At 48.7% G+C, this 17,333-nt stretch overlaps 5 protein-coding genes across 5 annotated transcripts; 3 read left to right on the forward strand and 2 right to left on the reverse strand.

Annotated features, from left to right (window-relative positions):
- Positions 1-6,150: 6,150 nt before the first annotated feature.
- Positions 6,151-8,015, reverse strand: TREMEDRAFT_69016 (uncharacterized protein; the record flags this gene model as incomplete). The annotated part of the gene is given in 5 exon segments (XM_007005169.1): positions 6,151-6,276; positions 6,316-6,444; positions 6,491-6,577; positions 6,597-6,877; positions 7,631-8,015. 5 exon segments carry the CDS (start codon positions 8,013-8,015, stop codon positions 6,151-6,153), a joined length of 1,008 nt encoding a protein of 335 aa, XP_007005231.1.
- Positions 8,016-8,331: 316 nt separating this feature from the next.
- Positions 8,332-11,446, forward strand: TREMEDRAFT_44350 (uncharacterized protein). The gene is made up of 8 exons (XM_007004948.1): positions 8,332-8,484; positions 8,806-8,942; positions 9,048-9,205; positions 9,378-9,523; positions 9,568-9,625; positions 9,669-9,824; positions 10,003-10,547; positions 10,705-11,446. The coding sequence occupies exons 1-8, from the start codon at positions 8,474-8,476 to the stop codon at positions 11,396-11,398; spliced, it is 1,905 nt and encodes a 634-aa protein (XP_007005010.1). The 5' UTR covers positions 8,332-8,473; the 3' UTR covers positions 11,399-11,446.
- A 253-nt stretch (positions 11,447-11,699) lies between these two features.
- TREMEDRAFT_71810 (uncharacterized protein) lies at positions 11,700-13,216 on the forward strand. Its single transcript, XM_007005191.1, has 5 exons — positions 11,700-11,914; positions 12,184-12,417; positions 12,603-12,650; positions 12,717-12,856; positions 12,902-13,216. Exons 1-5 carry the CDS (start codon positions 11,866-11,868, stop codon positions 13,127-13,129), a joined length of 699 nt encoding a protein of 232 aa, XP_007005253.1. The 5' UTR covers positions 11,700-11,865; the 3' UTR covers positions 13,130-13,216.
- Positions 13,217-13,358: 142 nt separating this feature from the next.
- On the reverse strand, positions 13,359-14,408 carry TREMEDRAFT_71811 (uncharacterized protein; the record flags this gene model as incomplete). Its single annotated transcript, XM_007005192.1, has 4 exons — positions 14,161-14,408; positions 13,738-14,008; positions 13,565-13,664; positions 13,359-13,461 (listed from the first exon to the last, which is right to left on the reverse strand). Exons 1-4 carry the CDS (start codon positions 14,293-14,295, stop codon positions 13,359-13,361), a joined length of 609 nt encoding a protein of 202 aa, XP_007005254.1. The 5' UTR covers positions 14,296-14,408.
- A 257-nt stretch (positions 14,409-14,665) lies between these two features.
- On the forward strand, positions 14,666-17,165 carry TREMEDRAFT_31472 (uncharacterized protein; the record flags this gene model as incomplete). The annotated part of the gene is made up of 6 exons (XM_007004883.1): positions 14,666-15,241; positions 15,671-16,012; positions 16,058-16,271; positions 16,314-16,441; positions 16,484-16,836; positions 16,898-17,165. 6 exons carry the CDS (start codon positions 14,666-14,668, stop codon positions 17,163-17,165), a joined length of 1,881 nt encoding a protein of 626 aa, XP_007004945.1.
- Positions 17,166-17,333: the final 168 nt, after the last annotated feature.

Genomic DNA, 17,333 nt, shown 5'->3' on the forward strand with positions numbered 1-17,333 from the left:
TATCGAGAAGCGCAAAATACAGGTGAATGGGAATGTTGGAGAAAAAGCATGGATGAAGAACTTGAAAAAATGTCAAAGTACAAGGTCTGGGAAGTTGTGGACTTGGATCCAACAATGCGCATTTTAAAGGGAAGATGGGTGTACACTCACAAGATAGACGGAGAAACTGGACTCCCATCGACCTACAAAGCTCGCTTTGTCGCAAAAGGTTACAATCAAGTGGAAGCATTGGACTACAATGAACTCTTTGCTGCTGTTGCGCACAAAGATTCAATTCGAGTGTTTCTGGCAATTGTCAACCACTTTGATCTTGAATGTGATCAAGTTGATATCAAAGCGGCATTCCTGAATGGGGAATTAGAAGAAACAATCTACATGCAACCACCAGAAGGATCCAACATTCCAGCAAACAAAGTACTCTGGTTGCGCAAGTCGCTTTATGGTCTAAAACAATCACCAAGATGTTTCAACAAAGCACTTGACAAGTGGTTACAATTTCAAGGATTACTTCCTACAAAAGCGGATCCTTGTTTCTATTCAAAGCGTGAAGGAGATAACATCCTCATGCTCTCGGTACATGTTGACGATCAACTCATTGCATGTAACAATCAAACTATGTTGGACAACTTCAAAGCGGCCCTTAATTCAGAATTTGAGTGTTCAGACTCTGGTCCAGTTGAATACTTTCTTGGTTTCAACATTCATCGTGATAGAACAAATCACAAACTGTTTATGTCTCAAGAACATTACTTTGAATCACTTCTTGAACGATTTGACTTGAAAGATTGCAATCCTGCAAAAACTCCTCTACCTTCTGGATTTCGTCCAATCCCTGCAACCGATCAAGAACATGATGAAGCAAAACACTACCCATATGCCCAAGCAGTGGGGGCTATTCTTTATGCTTCAACCATAACTCGACCTGATCTTGCTTTTCCAGCAAGTCTGTTATCTAGATTCCTTAGTAAATGGAATGACTCACATTGGAAAGCGGTCAAACACCTACTTCGTTATATCCGTGGTACTTCTGATCTTTGTCTCACCTTCAACAAAGAGAATAGCAATCGCATTGCTTTGGGTTACGCAGATGCAGATTGGGGAGGAGATTTGGACACTAGAAGATCAACCACTGGATATGTCTTTAAAGTTTATGGTGGAGTCGTCGCTTGGAAAAAGTAGGAGACAACCTACAGTTGCGCTTTCAACAACAGAAGCGGAGTATATGGCGGCATCAGATGCTACACGCCAAGCTGTATAAGACAACTTTGGGATGATTTGGGACTTGGACTTGGTCAAGAACCTTTGAGACTTCTCAATGACAATGCGGGAACTATAGCTCTTGCCAAGAATCCGGTTCATCACAACAAGACAAAACATATTGACCTGCGACATCATTACATTCGGGAGAAAGTTGAGGACAACACTGTCTCTCTGTCACATATTCCCTCAGCGGAGAATATAGCTGACCTGTTAACCAAGGCTCTTCCTTCAGATACATTTGATAGACTGAGGGAGTTATTAGGGGTATGTGGCAGATCCCCTTGAGTGGGGGTGTCGGAAATAGTGCAATCGGTAACTGCCACATTGGAGCGCTTCCGCTATTTCCGCGTATTCCCTCGTCTCTTTCACCTCTGTCAATATTGTACTTTTTCTCTTTATGCATTCTACTTCTACATCTGACAACTTGGTCAAGAACCTTTGAAACTTCTCAATGATAATGCGGGAACTATAGCTCTTGCCAAGAATCCAGTCCATCACAACAAGACAAAACATATTGACCTGCGACATCATTATATTCGGGAGAAAGTTGAAGACAACACTGTCTCTCTGTCACATATTCCCTCAGCAGAGAATATGGCAGACTTATTGACAAAGGCTCTCCCTTCAGATACATTTGATAGACTGAGGGAGTTATTAGGGGTATGTGGCAGATCCGCTTGAGTGGGGGTGTCGGAAATAGAGCAATCGGGTAACTGTCACATTGGAGCAATATTGCTATTTCCGTGTATTCCCTCGTCTCATTTCTCACCTCTGTCAATATTGTACTCTTCATGCATTCTACTTTCTACATCTGACAAACTGATCCCTGCAGGTTGTTGCTGATGAAAGTCTTTAAACCCTCCTTTGGGTGTCTTACTATGCCTGTCTTTCATACCTCTGATATACAAAAAAGTCGGCAATAGTTGGCAACAATTGGCAGAAGTTAGCAGAAGTTGGCAAGAATCAATGGAAAGTAGGTCAATGATACATACATATGACAACAATCAAATAGAAAGTCTATCTATTGAAGATACTTTGTTCAACCAGTTCTGTAAAGTATCTAGTGACGGGTTTTGTAAACTTTGTCTATGTTTATCCCATAACTGGGCTGCTTCCTTTCCATTGACTTCTTGGGCACTTGCTAAGTCTTTAGCTGCACGGATAATGTTCATACACCTTCAATAAAATTGTTTCTCCGTTTCACTGGCTTGCTTTAGACCAGAGCTGCTTTCGTACTGACTTTGTATGGAAGGTCGACCATTATTACCTAATGTATACTCTTGCCATAATTCTTGAACAGTGCAGACGGTACAATTCATTGTAAATGGAGTACGAATGGTTGTCTGCAAAGGGTCTTGCAAATACGGCAAAGAAACATTGCTGGTTGCTTGGAGTGTAATGGATAAAGAGGAAGACGATTTTGTAGACGGGACCAAGTGATTGTCACTGATGTTCAATGGTTGAGAGCTCCCATGTCACGAACTACGTCGCGACACCTCGATTACTCCACCAACAATGACCCTCCTTTGGCCATCAAAACCCCATCACGCCTTAACCTTTTTACTCTACACGTAACTCAGGACTTCTGACACCAAGTACGGCGAAGTTAGACGGAGTTAGGCTAAGTAGGGACAATGGGAGCAGAAGTGCGGCGATGTTAGGCGGAGTTAGTCTAAGTAGGGACAATGGGAGCAGAAGTACGGCGAAGTTAGACGGAGTTAGGCTAAGTAGGGACAATGGGAGCAGAAGTGCGGCGATGTTAGGCGGAGTTAGTCGAAGGAGGAAGAGGATGGCCGAGGGCTCGGGGAAGTTGGACGAAGTGCGTTGAAGTACGTCAAAGCGCGAGAGGGTTGGATGAACGTCTAGGAGGAGTAGATAATATTAGCTGAGAAGATCGCTGAAGTTCTTCAGCGATCCTTGATTGTTGTCAGTAGTGAAAGACAGATAGAGATAGCTATAAATCAAGATACATCGCCATCAGTAGAACAAAACCCTAGTTAGAGTAACTACGCCGAAGTACGCCGTAGTTACACCCCTTTCGACGTCTGCGCCCTCCTGGTTGGGTGAGACATCGACTCAGAGCGTGAAGTTAGCCGAGGTTCGTCGACCGTCGGTCTATTAAGAAATAGTTGTTCGACGGCCGTGACATCCCACCAGAAATTTCAGCTAGTAAAGCTTGTAAAGGGCCAGGAATGATTAGAGGTCGGTTTAAAGCCGTTTGTATCAACATAACCCCATCGGATACCGCCTTCATCTGCTCTTGTTGCTCCATTTGTCCTTGACTGAGTTGAAAAACGTTTCCAAGGATGTCTTGAAACAATTGTTGCTGAGCTCGTGTTTGAGTTTGTAAAAGATCGTGCAAAATGGGAAGAGCTTGGGCAATTCGATTATCATATTGCTTTTCATTTGTGATAGTACAAGTCAACGCATGTCCTTCATATCGTAAGTATTCTTTGTCGGCAAACAGAGGATGATTGAAGATGTATAGTGATGGATATGCTTTTCGCAAATGAGGAACATCTTGTAGGAACACTTCTTGTAAAGAGATTATGGTCTGCAAAAACATACGACCTGTAAGCTCTTCTTGCAAACGTTCGGCAGCGTTCATCAAAGACAGCCTAAAACTGTTAGTCTTCCAAGATACTAAAAGATCAATAAATAAACATACCATTTCTCAGCTTCTGGAAAGATTTTCTTCAGTAGCGTAGCAGGAGGTGTAACAGCTCGCGGTAAGAAGAAACCATTCCCTTCAATAGGAAAACCTGCATGGGCTTGTAACGTTTGTCGAGGAACATGCGTAAGATAGTGTATTTCTATGACCGAATGAGCCCAATGTCCTGCTCGAGCAATTTCATCTGGGGAGGTGCCACCCTGTTCCACTAATCTAGCACCCATTCACCTATTGACATGTGTTTTCTGATAAGTATGAACATTTGCGGCTTGTAAGGCTCCATTTATCGCTCGTCGCTGTGTGTCGTATGAGATCTCCTTAGATCTGTCTCTAGCATTGCTTAAGAGTGGAATATTGTACCAATTTGCTTGTGTTGACATATCTGGAAAGCCACTTGGAGAAGGCCCACAATATAAACTGGTGGTTAGTAAAGCAAACATCTTATACCCTGATTTAAACACACCGAGCAAACAAATACGACGCCAGCAGAAATACAGGACATATCTGAGGATTCTTGTTGTGCATGAAAGCTGCATACTGAGGCTTTCCAGACGCGTTTGTCTTAGATGAATGTAATACCATAATAATAAAAAGACAGGGGGAAGGGCCTTCATTTGTTGCTATCTTGGAAGACAAGTTGGATAACAAAAGCCTGCGTTGATTATTGCCATGGAGCATACCAAATGTCCCAGTAGCTTGCGCAAGAGCGTCTCTCAGTCCCTCTTTGATATTTCTTTCCATGTAATGTGCAAATGATTGTTCTAATTGTCCTACGTTATCCTATCCGTTGTAATAAAGTTCTGTCTGTTAAATCAAAACAATAAACGTACACTCACGTTTTCCTTTGTCCTCGTGAAGTAATTTCTTTCTACGTTCATTGGATTTTTGTAATACCAGAATGATTGTAGCTGTATGCACGCTTCTAGGCGAGCTCCAGCCATTGATACCCCTTTCTACCTGTTGCTCCCAAAGATTGACTAAAGTGGCTACCCATGCGTGTACGGTCCCCCCCGTGACTTGACATTTAAGGATGATGGATAGACCTTGTATAGTTAGCACTGATTTAGACAACAACTGATAATAAAGACCAGATTTAGGCCCACTATGTTCTCTTGAAGACGAACCAGCGGTAGACAGCAGGAGTTGATCAAGATCAACTTGTGCCTCATTGAGAATGAGTTGATCTTCATCCGTTGCCCACTCAATGGTCTCATCCCCGGACGTCGTGTCTATTGCCTCGAGGTCGTCATCTTCAAGTGGTAACTCATTTTCACCTGTAGAACTGACCACTTTTGACTGTTTATGTGTTTTAGACACAAGAACCACTTCATATAGAAATAAAAGGGCCAATTGCGGGGTAACTGTTGCTCTAATCATCAGCACATGGCTTTTGATGGGCCTCATGTGCCGTTCCTTTGGACATCAAGCTTGAGCGTGCTGTACCTTGACAACGACGGCTGTAATTGGCAAAAGTTGGCAAAAGTTGGCAGAAGTTGGCAGGACTAAATCTTTGACTCACTCAGTTAGCCGAGGCTTGCTCACAACCCATTTGAACCACTTTTTTTGACGGCTTTTGTACTGTTTAATCGTATTTTCCTGGTGTTTATACTGTTGCAGTGACATGGTCTCATCAACAGCGTTCCTTGCTTGAGGAGCAACATAAGGCACGTTCCTTAGTGTGTTAGGGTTCTGTTTGGGATGACGAGGCATATTGATTGTTACAAAAGACTTGATAAAATAACAAGAACAACGGTGAGTGGTAAGATGATGACAATAGTTAAGATGCAAAACTTTTGGCAATGATATGACTACTAATGCATTAGGAAACCCATGGCGTATAACTGAAGTATAATTGGCTCTGTTTACATGTATAACTGCAGTTATACGACATAGCCTTGCTAATGGCATTAGGAATTGCAAGGGTATGCATTAGGATTCAATCTCTGAGGTGCGGGACAGTTGCCCAAAGTGGCAGTTTTGGCCGGACGGACCGAGTCCGCGCGGTGGCAAATTTTGCCTGATGCGACCGTCCGCGTCCGGACGGGACCCCCATATATTATACTTGTTGTTAGCAAAAGTTTTGCAACGCCGGGAACGTGGCACCCAGGGCGTGATCGCACGCTTTTTCCACCTTCGTGTTAGATCAACATATTGACCGAAAATGCAGCATGGGCAACACAGCTAGTATGACTGGTCAACACTCACATGCATAATCATATCTAGAAGTGTGTCTGGAGTCCTCCGAACGCTATCAGAGCAAGTCTCCGGCTCTCCATTCCTTCAATCAAGCGATTCACCCGAGATACCGGGATTGCATTCCAAATCCGTTCCATTTCTGCAAATGTCTATGGTCAGCTCCGTTGTGGGGTGACTGTGTCTCTCACCTGATCGGCTGAGGTTGACTTCCGGGCCAGTTTATCCAGTTCCCGCTTCAAATCAGACCAAAGTGACTCGATAGGGTTCAAGCCAGGCGAGTAAGGGGGATGAGGAAGACGATGGAGTCCGAGTGGACTCTGCTTGGCAGGTGATAGCAGCACGGTGTGCAGGGTAGCCGTCAACCATGACGAGAACATCTGCATGACCCTCGGACTGTAGTTCAATGACATAGGAGTGGAGAAGGGGACGAAGGATGAGGTTGATGTATTTCTCAGCATGTCAAACCAACAGTTTTGATGGTATTGGTAGGAAGACGGATTTTATCGATAGGGATGCGAAAGAGAGGCCGTTTGTGATTATATGTGATAGCGCTCCAGACTGGGATAGTGATGCGTGATGAATGGAAATCGGCTTTGAAGTGTTTTGGCTTGAACTCCTTGTGTGGTCGGTGTATGGTCCAGTCCCGTCCATGCTTCTTTGATCCTTCCTCCACTGTACACTCGTCTGTCCATATCCCCCAGTTCCAGTCTTGTCCCTCGTTGTCCTCTGCCCACTGATTCCAACTGCCTACTGCATGCGTGTCACGAGCGCCGAACAACTTCCTTCTAACAGACTGACGGTCGACGAACCTCGGCTAACTTGTTGCTTCTAAGTTGATGTCTCACCCAACCAGAAGGGCACAGACGTCAAAAGGAGTGTAACTACGGCGTACTTCGGCGTAGTTACTCTAACTGGGGTTTTTGTTCTACTGATGGCGATGTATCCCAATTTGCATATAGCTATCTCTATCTGTCTTTCACTACTGACAACAATCAAGGATTGCTGAAGAACTTCAGCGATCTTCTCAGCTAATATTATCTACTCCTCCTAGATGTTCACCCAACCCTCTCGCGCTTAGGCGTACTTCAATGCACTTCATCCAACTTCCCCAAGTCCCCGGCCGTCCTTCTCTCTCCTACGACTAACTTCGCCTAACATCGCCGCACTTCTGCTCCTATTGTCCCTAGTTCACCTAACTCCGTCTCACTTCGCCGTACTTCTGCTTCCATTGTCCCTACTTAGCCTAACTCCGTCTAACTTTGCCGTACTTCTGTTCCCTTTGTCCCTACTCAGCCTAACTCCGTCTAACTTCGCCATACTTTGTTGTCCTTATGCTCCAGGCCCCCCGTGTACCTTATTCTCCCGTTGTACTTCACCGTAGTTGGTCTCAGATGTCCTGAGTTACATGTAGAGTAAAGAGGTTAAGACGTGATAGGGGTTTTGATGGTCAAAGGAGGGTCATTGTCAGTGGAATCATTGAGGTGTCACGACATAGTTTGTGACAATGCGGAGGAAGCCATGGCTTCACTCCTTCCACCCGCTTGTGTAGGTCTTCCTTCTCCTCCATATGCCGCTTCACAGTTGATCCACTCACTTGTTTACCCTCATCATCCAGCTCCTTTCCATATGAAAAAAAAACTTGCCAAGGACAATTAGGGTCCTTGTCAATCCTCCCTAAAATCTCCCTCTCGTCTTCCACGGTCAATTTCAAGGGCCGACCACTTCTAGGACAAGTCGCATGTGTTCCTGTATCATCTTTTCGCTGAATTGTTCGAGTGACTGTGGTATTGTTTACACTGTAAGATGATGCAATTTCTTGGAGGGGTTTTCCTGCAAGGTGAAGACCATAGATCTCACCACACTCTCCTTCCGAAAGTCGCTTTGACATAGAGGTAATCACTGCATACATTTCATCATAACTGAAGAAGTTTCAGCAATCCTCCGCCACAATGAATATGATGTTTTGGTGTTGCAAAACTTTTGCTAACCACCAGTAGAGGGCTTCGCGTTTGGAGCATGTGTGCGTTCGAGAACCCCGTGGGAACGAGTACTCTACTTGACTGAATTGAGCCATGTGCGGGTGACGGGCCGCGGGCCTATTTCCTGACTATTTCCACGCCGTGTCACGTGACCACAACTCAACTTTCGACTCGCCTTGCAAAAGTTGTCTTTCGGTTCAAACCATCAAACATCTCTCTCTGATCATCGAACCCATCAAGGCAATCTCACAAAACGATCTTCCCAAGGTCATCAAAAGCACGGCGCAAGCTAATAAGAAACCGCTGAAAAGTTATACAATACCTACAACCCGCTCATCAACCGAAACAGCAAGCAACAAATACGATCATGCCCATGCTGTGAGTTGTTCATCTGGCTTCTCAGGCAGACACGTCTCTGTCTCTTCCCCCAACTTGACGAAGGTGTCTCACTCCCTCATTATCATTTGTACCATCGCGCCGCTCTTCACATGAGCGAACACATACTACGTCGCTGGGACGAAGAGGGGTTTACGTGTCCGTTAAACATGGAGGCCAATCCAACAAATCTCGCGAAGTCGTTAGGACATGGAAACCCCTCAAGGCAGCGCTTCTAGACTGGTACGGATCACTGGATGGGACGGGCTGGAAGATGGAAAAGCTCGCAGGAGCCTTTGACAGGAGTATATCGACTGATCGTAGAAATGATCCTTCCACAAGATACAGACCTTTCTCGCCTGTCCCCTTTCCCCAGAGAACGTGGCCGGAAAAAACGTGCAGAAAGGCGCCAATATGGCTTAGCACGGATCTGAGAGACGGGAACCAGTCGCTTGCAAATCGTGAGTCCGTCAATCCTCCTGCCCATCGGTCCGGTCCTCGTACCGAGCCCCCAGACACTCACCGGCCGAGAGATGGCCAACGAGATTCACCCGGCTAACTTACAGCCATGTCGAACGCTCAAAAAATGCGCTTCTTCCGTCATCTTGTACAAATCGGTTTCAAAGAAATCGAGGTATCCTATCCTGCCGCATCTGACAGCGATTTTGCTTTCTGCCGTGACCTGCAAAATGGCGGTGAGGTCCCGGATGACGTGTGGATCCAGGTGAGCGCTTTCGATTCCCTGTCTACACGATCACGTATGGGAATGAAACCGGTGGACTCCATGTGCCGAGCGTTCTGCGCTACGTCCGCGGCGGACGACTGCCCTCCGTGTCACTTTTCACCTGCGCTCGTCATGTTCATGATATCGCACGGCTTATGTTTCTGACTACCAGGTCCTGACACCCGCGCGATCCGATCTCATTGCCCGCACATTTGAAGCTGTCGCAGGCCTCAAGAATGTCATCATACATATGTACAATGCGACTTCATGTCTGTTCCGGGAAGTCGTGTTCAACAACAATCGCGAGGAGACGATCAAGTGGGCTCCGAATACCTCCCCTTTCGCAGTCTGCTGATAATCAGACTGGCAGTCCAACACACGAGAATGATAAGACAATTGGCTGAGCAATATGCCCTCTCGGTGCGCTATGCCCTCGTCGATTACATTGGAAGCTGATCAGAAGCATGGAACGAACTTTCGATACGAATATTCGCCGGAGACATTCTCTCAGACCGAAACGGCATATGCGGTCGAGGTATGCGAGGCGGTCAAGGCTGTCTGGCTTGAAGGCAGAAGGAGTGTCTGGGCCGATGGAAGAGAAGAGGAAAGGATCATTTTTGTCAGTGGATTGCTCTACTTCACCTCGCCTGACCGTTGCCGCCCACGACCTGTGACCCTACGACCCTATGACCCATGAGCCATGACATTCGGGCCCTAGTCCCCCGCTCGAATTTTCAGACCCATGACTACACCCGTTGACATCCACCCCGTGGCCCCGACGATCAACTAACAGCCAGAATCTCCCGGCCACCGTCGAAGTCTCGACCCCTAACTGCTTTGCCGATCAAGTCGAGCTCTTCTGCACTTCCATCACTCAACGCGACAAATGTATCATCTCCCTGCATACTCATAACGACCGTGGCTGTGCTGTCGCTGCCGCTGAGCTCGGCTGTCTCGCCGGTGCAGATCGCATCGAGGGCACGGTTTTGGGCAACGGGGAGCGTACCGGTAACGTCGATCTTGTCACACTGGCGCTGAACATCTACTCGCAGGGGATGCCACCCCACCTGGACTTTTCCGACATGTTCTCGGTCATCGACACCGTGACAGAGTGCACAGGATTACCTGTGCATCCTAGACATCCATATGCTGGGGAGCTGGTGTTTACCGCCTTCTCTGGAAGTCATCAGGACGCCATCAAAAAAGGGTTTGAGGCGCAGACCAAAAGAGAAAAGACCGGTGACAAGTTTTGGAGTATGCCTTATCTGCCTATAGACCCTGCAGATGTGGGCTGCGCGTATGAGGCCGTGATCCGAGTGAATTCTCAATCCGGCAAAGGAGGGTGAGTCATCTTCCATCTCGCTGGTCAAGCTTTAACACCTGTATGGGCTTTGCGTGCTGGGTCTCTCGTCACTCCTAGCACCTTGTCGCTTTCTCTGTCGAAGCCGGAGCTATGTCGAGGGATAGCATTGAGAAATCCGGATCGGCTGACATGCTAGCATCGCCTATATCGTCAAGTCGGCTCTTTCTCTGGACCTTCCCCGGCGGATGCAGATCGCTTTCTATCAAGTTATCCAGCGCATGGCCGAAGAGACGGGCCGAGAGATGACATCGAAAGACATCACGATCTCGTTCCGGCAGACATTCCACTTGGGAGGATCGATTTACGATGGCCGTCTCGTCCTCAAGTCATTTCAGATTCGCGATGTCTTGCCGTCCATCGGAAGCACCCCCGAGCTCTCGCCAATTGATCGACCACCTCACAGCCGGATGGCATCGCTTTCGCTATCGGGCCTGTTGGAGGGCTCTCCGGACCGGGCACATGATGAGCGCAACTTGCAGACGAGACCGAAACGCTTGACTGCCAATATCAGGGTGGACGGCAAGCTACGTGAAGTGTCTGGTGTGGGCAACGGTCCGCTCTCGTCCTTCCTCGATGCACTGCAATCCGACTTGGGCATCTCGCTCTCGATCCGCGAATATTCGGAACACTCTGTGGGCGCGGGCTCGGATGTCAAGGCCGCGACATACGTCGAGCTGATCCCACCGGAAGCCGATGCGAGAGACAAGACACAGGGAGGGTTCTGGGGCGTGGGAGTGGACGCCGACATCACGGCTTCTGGTCTCAAGGCGGTCATGAGCGCTACCAACGGGTACGTGAGAGCAAAGAATGTGGTCATCACGGAAGTGTAGCGATAAGACGAGGGAGATGACTTGATGCATGTCCTGCTTGCGCACATGATGTAGTCTACAGTACATGTATAAGATCCCCTAGCCCCTTGTGGAACGGTTCCAAGGTCGATCACAGCAGAATCTAAGTAACTAATGGTAAAAGTACAACAGGTACTGTAACTACTGTATCTATCGACGGGCCCCGGACAAAACGGAAAAAAACCATGTTGCCTCGGTCACGCTTGCCGTCGTAATCACGAAAAGTCAGAGTAAGTATATCATCAAGCTGTCTCTCTCTTTCATCTTGTCTCCTTCTCTCATACTTTCATCCATCTCATCAACGCGGTCCAGACACCTAGGTGCAAACACACGCAGAGCCATCTTCAAGGCCACATACTTTGAAGGTATCGACTACACAAGCTGGGGTGATCTCAAGGTTTTGTTCCCCCCTTCACCCTATTCTGTAGCCGAGGCGTGTATCCGTCAACATGGTTTGGCGGACAATGGCAATCACCATGACGGTGTGTTTCCTGCTTGGTGAGCGACTGAATGTCCCTTTTTCCAGCGGCCCAGCCGAAGGTCTCGATATCACTCTCTCGCCCCACTGGAGCGCTCGCCGATCAACCCATGTCTTCTAGACCGAGGAAAGCCCGAGGAAAGCTCCTCTTCTCCACACCTCTTAACCTCATGATCTCGGTTTTGTTCTTCCAGGAACAGAGGTATCACTCACTATTATTTATCAGCATGTTCATCACCACCTTCGTGACAGAGATTCTGAAACGGAGAGTATAGCTGACCGCCCTTAGGTACGACTTTCACACATTGGATAGCGGACCACAACGTCCTATGGCGATTCCCTCTCACATCCGAGGCCATACTCGAGAGTATCACTTACTATTCTCTGCTATCGGCTGCTCCGCCGTGGATGGGGTGGGTATACGTCGGTGTGGGCGCTTCTGCCCTACTCAGTTCAGGAGGCAGAGGCGTGAAAGGTTGGAGGGGAATGAACGGTGAGATGTTGTTTGATGGGGGTAGTGTGGGTGGGTGATTCAGAATCATTCCTCTCGCTGACTACTCATACGTCTCACTCGTGTCCGTCTTAGCTGTCCCTTGTTTCGATCCTCCTTCGGTGTCCTTGTCAAGACTTGACCATCCCTGCTTTACTCGCCGTAGATCAGAGAGATAGGACGTCTTGTGGCCATGCCTTGTCATTACTCACCGGCAGTATTACTGGCTGCGATCACCTATACCCAGATCTTCGATGTGTTTCCAAGTGAGTGGTTTATCATCCAGCCCCTGAACTCATGACTTCGATGGGACCAGTCCACTGATGTGTCAGCCATCTCCCTTCTTCCATCCCCTCTTCCGCCCAATGTCCAGGACCATCCGACTTATCCTGCGTTGGCCACAGCAGTGCGAGATCTCGCCCTTGATAATGTCATGACCGCCGTCATGTTGACCGGTGTGATGCTGCTTCAAGTGAGTTCAACCCTGATCTTGTAGTGGAGCTTCGCTAACGGTCAGGCTGGGAGATACTACGCTAAACGCCCGTCTTCCTCCCCGGTATCCCTGATGGCATCCGCCAATATCACCCCTCCACCCGACGTCCTCACTCCACCCCAATCTAAACCCCCTTCGCCTCTAACAGAGAGGTCTGCTACACCTTTTAGGGAGCTCACCCGCCAAGTAGGGATGGAATTGCGTGATCCGACTGTGAGCAGTCCGAATAGGAGAAGGCATCGCAAGAGATGAGCTCTCCATATCATCGAGGACAAGGGAGTCGCTGTCAGAATCTCAGAAAAAAGCAATGATCATACGACAGATGCATCTTGTCTGCTGGATAATTGGTCAGGATTATGCTAATGGTCTCGGAAGATTACAACCCGGTGCTCTGGCAGCGGGCCGGCATTCGAGAGAGAGAGACATCATGTCGTGAGGTCGCTGAGTTTGATGGTCTGGAGATGGGTGCGTACGTCCATGACTACAACGCCAAGACGCCTTTTGTGCTCGGCACATCGTTCCCACCAGTACGAGTGATGGCCATTCGAATCGCCAGAGCGAGAGCTTTGAAGGCGGACTCGGCGCTGTCTCAATCAGTAATTTCTCTGCGCCAATTTCTCGGTCTTGCGCATGATGAATGCGATCTGCAGGTGATAGCGGGAATGCTGATGGGCTAGCGAAACCCACATGTGATGATTGTTCTCTCCGCGAATAAAGTCGACGTGCAGAGTAACTCCAGCCGCAAAGGCGAAGCTCTGTAAGAGATGGGGGATCATCTCTGTGGATACTGGTCGTCAACTTTGAAACTTTGAGCCGCGATGCTGTGGCTTGTCAGGTGACTGTCCAAGGTGAAAACTCACGATCACCTATCTTCTCTCTGGTGAAAGGCAGATGACAGACGAAATACGGCCTTGAGGAGATGTCGATCACAGCGCGAGAGAGGGCTTCGTCCAAAGGTGCATAGGCGAACCCATATCGCTTGATTCCCCTCCTCTCTCCCAGAGCGAGCTTGAAGGCTTCACCCAAAGCCAGAGCGCAGTCTTCCGCGGAATGATGGTCGTCGATATGCAGATCTCCTGCGCAGTTGAGTGTGAGAGACAGACCACCGTGTTTGGCCAACGCTGTAAACATCTGACGGTCAGTGTTCTTGCCCTGATGGACTGAAATTTGAGGATCAGAGCTTGAGATTTGACGAGTGAAGGAAGAGATAGAAGTGTGGGGCAGACAATTTTGGAGACACCGGTTGAAAAGGGAATGACGAGGGACATGAAGAGAAGACCTACATGATCGAGAAAGCCAATACCAGTGTGTACATCAATCTCCTGCTCCTTGACCCCGGGCTCGTTGTCGAGGGAGAGGGTGCAGGTGATATGGGTTTCGCTCGTCTTGCGCTCGACGGTCGCCGTTCTTTCCGACATTGTGTTTGATGAGAGGGAGGTAAGAAGGGTAGGGGACGAGAGTGAGGTTGCAGGAGTGAGAGAGAAGAGATAGGACGAACGAGTGTGGTGATTACAGTAGTATATGTATGTAGTATAGTGAGAGTTGTTCGAAGAGGTCATGGAAGAAAAGTTGAAAGTCGGTCACTTTCCTTCCTTCCTTCTTCCCTTTCCTTTCCTATCCTCACTGCCCAACTGCCCAACTGCCCACCTCCCTTCCCTCCTCTTTCTACTACTTACCCCATCCCTCGTCATCTTGGTATCGTACCTGACCCTATACTTACATGATATGCTTTGATGTCGCTACGTTTTGGACCTCTTCTTGTTCATCATGGATACCCCGGCGAGCACTATGTCACCAACCCCCACCAAGCGACCCTCGTCGCACCTACACACACACTCGCCTTCTGGGCCTTGGACCGAGAAGCGACGTCGGATCAGTCCTCTTCCTCTAGGCGTCGGTGAACTCGGTAACGATGTTCTGGAATTTCCCCCTACCAGCGCACACCTCTACTATCTCGCTCATTCGGCTCATCAGGCCAGTCATACTCACTTGCAACAAGTCTTCGTGCCGTCTTGGGTGGTCACTCCCCCACATGAAGCGGCACCTCTGCATAATCTCTCCTCTTCGACCTCCAGTGACAATCACGTGTTTACGCAAGATACTCAAGCTTTGGACAAGGCTTTCGGACTGCTGCTCCTGGCCCTCGACCTCCTTCAGGTAGGGCTCGCCAACAAGAGCTTGTCAGACCGAGATAAAGTTGTTTTCGGCCACGAGTTCGTCCTTGTTGGTATCAAAGTACTGGCCGCTTGCAAGAACGGTTCAAGGGGAAGATCCAACGTAAAAGGCAAGGGTAGACAGGGGCTAGCGGATCTGATCGACTTGAAAAAACTCGTCGATGATGTGCAAGACTGCGTTGGACATACGGTCAGTCAGTCTCCTGCTCGCGATCCGTCACAGGTGGCTTAATAACATCTACAGCTGTTTCTCTTACAACGTAACTCGCATCTCAATAAATATCGCCATTCATTGGAATGGATGAGCGCCAAGTTGGCTTTTTTGCGAGATCAGGGCCATGTGGGACGACGTATCGTCAAGCAGGCCGTGGAGAGCTGTGATCCGTGAGTACCCTCCAGACAGATATCATGCATCGCTAAGACCCATCAAGACGAGACTTTGCTTGGAGATATTCGCTCGCTTTGTTAGTCGTCGAATACGCAGATCTTCTGGCCCCTTCGGAATCTATGAGCCTGCTTGATGATCTGGAGGTGAGTTATCATTTTTTGCAGGTTTCTTTCACCCACCTCAAGCTGCTTTCTGTCAAGCAAGGGCTGAATCTGGTACTAATCATAACAGGCCGAAAGCTGTTCGCGTGGACACCGGCAGATGAGTCAAGTACTCCGGACCGCTCGTGTGCGCTTATGTTTCACGCACCGTTTCTGGCACCGCCTCTCACACGATCTCGATGCCCTGCAATCCTCCTTGGACACAGTTGGCTCGGCCTCTGACACCGCTTCCTCCGCTTCGTGGTCCACGACACTGCGAGCACAATACCTCCTACTCAAGGCTCTTTGGGAAGGTCGGAGGGGGAACGATTCGGCCGTGAAGGGTATACTCAAAGAGGTGTATCGCTTAATGGACGAGGCGACGGAAAAGGGCAGCCTTGTTGATCTACGTGGCAACGGAGGTGTCTGCCGTGTCAGTCTCACCACGGCCCTGCCTCCTCTAGCTCATAGATCACAGATTGAATTCCCTGGTCAATCGGCTGAACCTCAACAATCGATCTTGATTCAACTCACTCCGCCCAACCTACTGTACATGTGTACTCATCTATTCACAGTCATCGCACGACGCGATCTTCTGGGATCTGCAAGTACTTGTAAGAATCTGGTGCATCCCCAACGCATGCTTGAGGCTCAACTTTCGGCTCGGGCGGAGGATATGTGGGATATTGGGTGTGAGCGCAAGTCGATAGTGTGGGAAGTAGCTGATTTCACAGTCTCACCCTGGCATGGCGTACACGAAGCGGATCAGATGAGACATGAGGTCTTGAAGATATGTGCGGAAGCGAGCCTTGAACTCGGTTCAGCTCTCATGTTCAGAAGCCAGTACGAAGAGTTCGATAGGGTGAGCCTCCGAGGTCTAGAGCGCAGCCATGCTTATGATCAGCTGTTGAACGAGCTTATAGACTTCCTTCGGTCCAATCATCTGACAGAGGAGCTTTTTCCGCACCTGTGCCTCTTGGTTGCACAATACGCGCATGCAGTGGGATCTAACGTCGCTGCTGAACGGTACTATCAGGCCTGCCGTGCACTCGTTCTTCCCGGTAGTGAATTCTCCCTCGCAGTGGAGATAGGGATTCTCGGTGTGACGGGGACACTAGAAGGACTACAATCGCAGAGGAGTCGTCGAGACCGTGTTTTGAAGGCGGTAGAGGCGTGTAAGGGATCCTCGAGTGCAGCTTTCAATGCTCTGGGATGTCTTGTGGCCAGTCTGACAGATGAGAATCCCTTGGTCGCAAAGTCCGTATCAGACCGTGGCATCAAATCATCACCTTCGACATGACAAGACGCTTACTCGCAGGAAACACCTCTCGACCGCATATGAGATTGCCCAGCGCTCAAACAACAACCTGCTCCGATGTTTGATATTCGCCTTCACAACTTCCTCGCATCATTACGGTGGACGAGATAGGATCCTTAAGCAGCTTGAGACTGGTCGTGATCTAGCCCACTGGCTCGGTGGAAAGGATAGGCAAGATCAAGTGGGACAGATCCCGTTAGGTGTCTGGTTTGCCGTCAAACTTCAAGGTGAGTCTTCCGGAGCTGTCCCCGGCCATGATGACCCATGAATTGTCAAGGAGAAGAAGCTGAAAGATCCCCAGCGTTACACAGGCAAGACGAGAACAAGGAAGCGGATCTGGAGGCGAGGGGTCGTATCGAGTCACATCTGAAAAGATTGCAGGAAGTGTCAGCTTGGAGTGCCATCCGGTTCTCCGAGGGAAAAACATGATGATCCT

The sequence above is a fragment of the Tremella mesenterica genome, assembly GCF_000271645.1.
Source record: "Tremella mesenterica DSM 1558 unplaced genomic scaffold TREMEscaffold_6, whole genome shotgun sequence".
In the NCBI taxonomy this organism is placed as follows: Eukaryota; Fungi; Basidiomycota; class Tremellomycetes; order Tremellales; family Tremellaceae; genus Tremella; species Tremella mesenterica.

Excerpts from the sequence above, each read along its gene's own strand:
- TREMEDRAFT_44350 (XM_007004948.1), top strand. Across the intron at positions 8,943-9,047 it reads GAACCAGTCGCTTGCAAATC|CCATGTCGAACGCTCAAAAA; the intron begins GTGAGTCCGTCA and ends GCTAACTTACAG. Across the intron at positions 9,206-9,377 it reads CGGATGACGTGTGGATCCAG|GTCCTGACACCCGCGCGATC; the intron begins GTGAGCGCTTTC and ends TCTGACTACCAG.
- TREMEDRAFT_71810 (XM_007005191.1), top strand. The coding sequence starts at position 11,866 with ATGGTTTGGCGGACAATGGCAATCACCATGACGGTGTGTTTCCTGCTT. Across the intron at positions 11,915-12,183 it reads GACGGTGTGTTTCCTGCTTG|GTACGACTTTCACACATTGG; the intron begins GTGAGCGACTGA and ends GACCGCCCTTAG. Across the intron at positions 12,651-12,716 it reads GATCTTCGATGTGTTTCCAA|CCATCTCCCTTCTTCCATCC; the intron begins GTGAGTGGTTTA and ends CTGATGTGTCAG.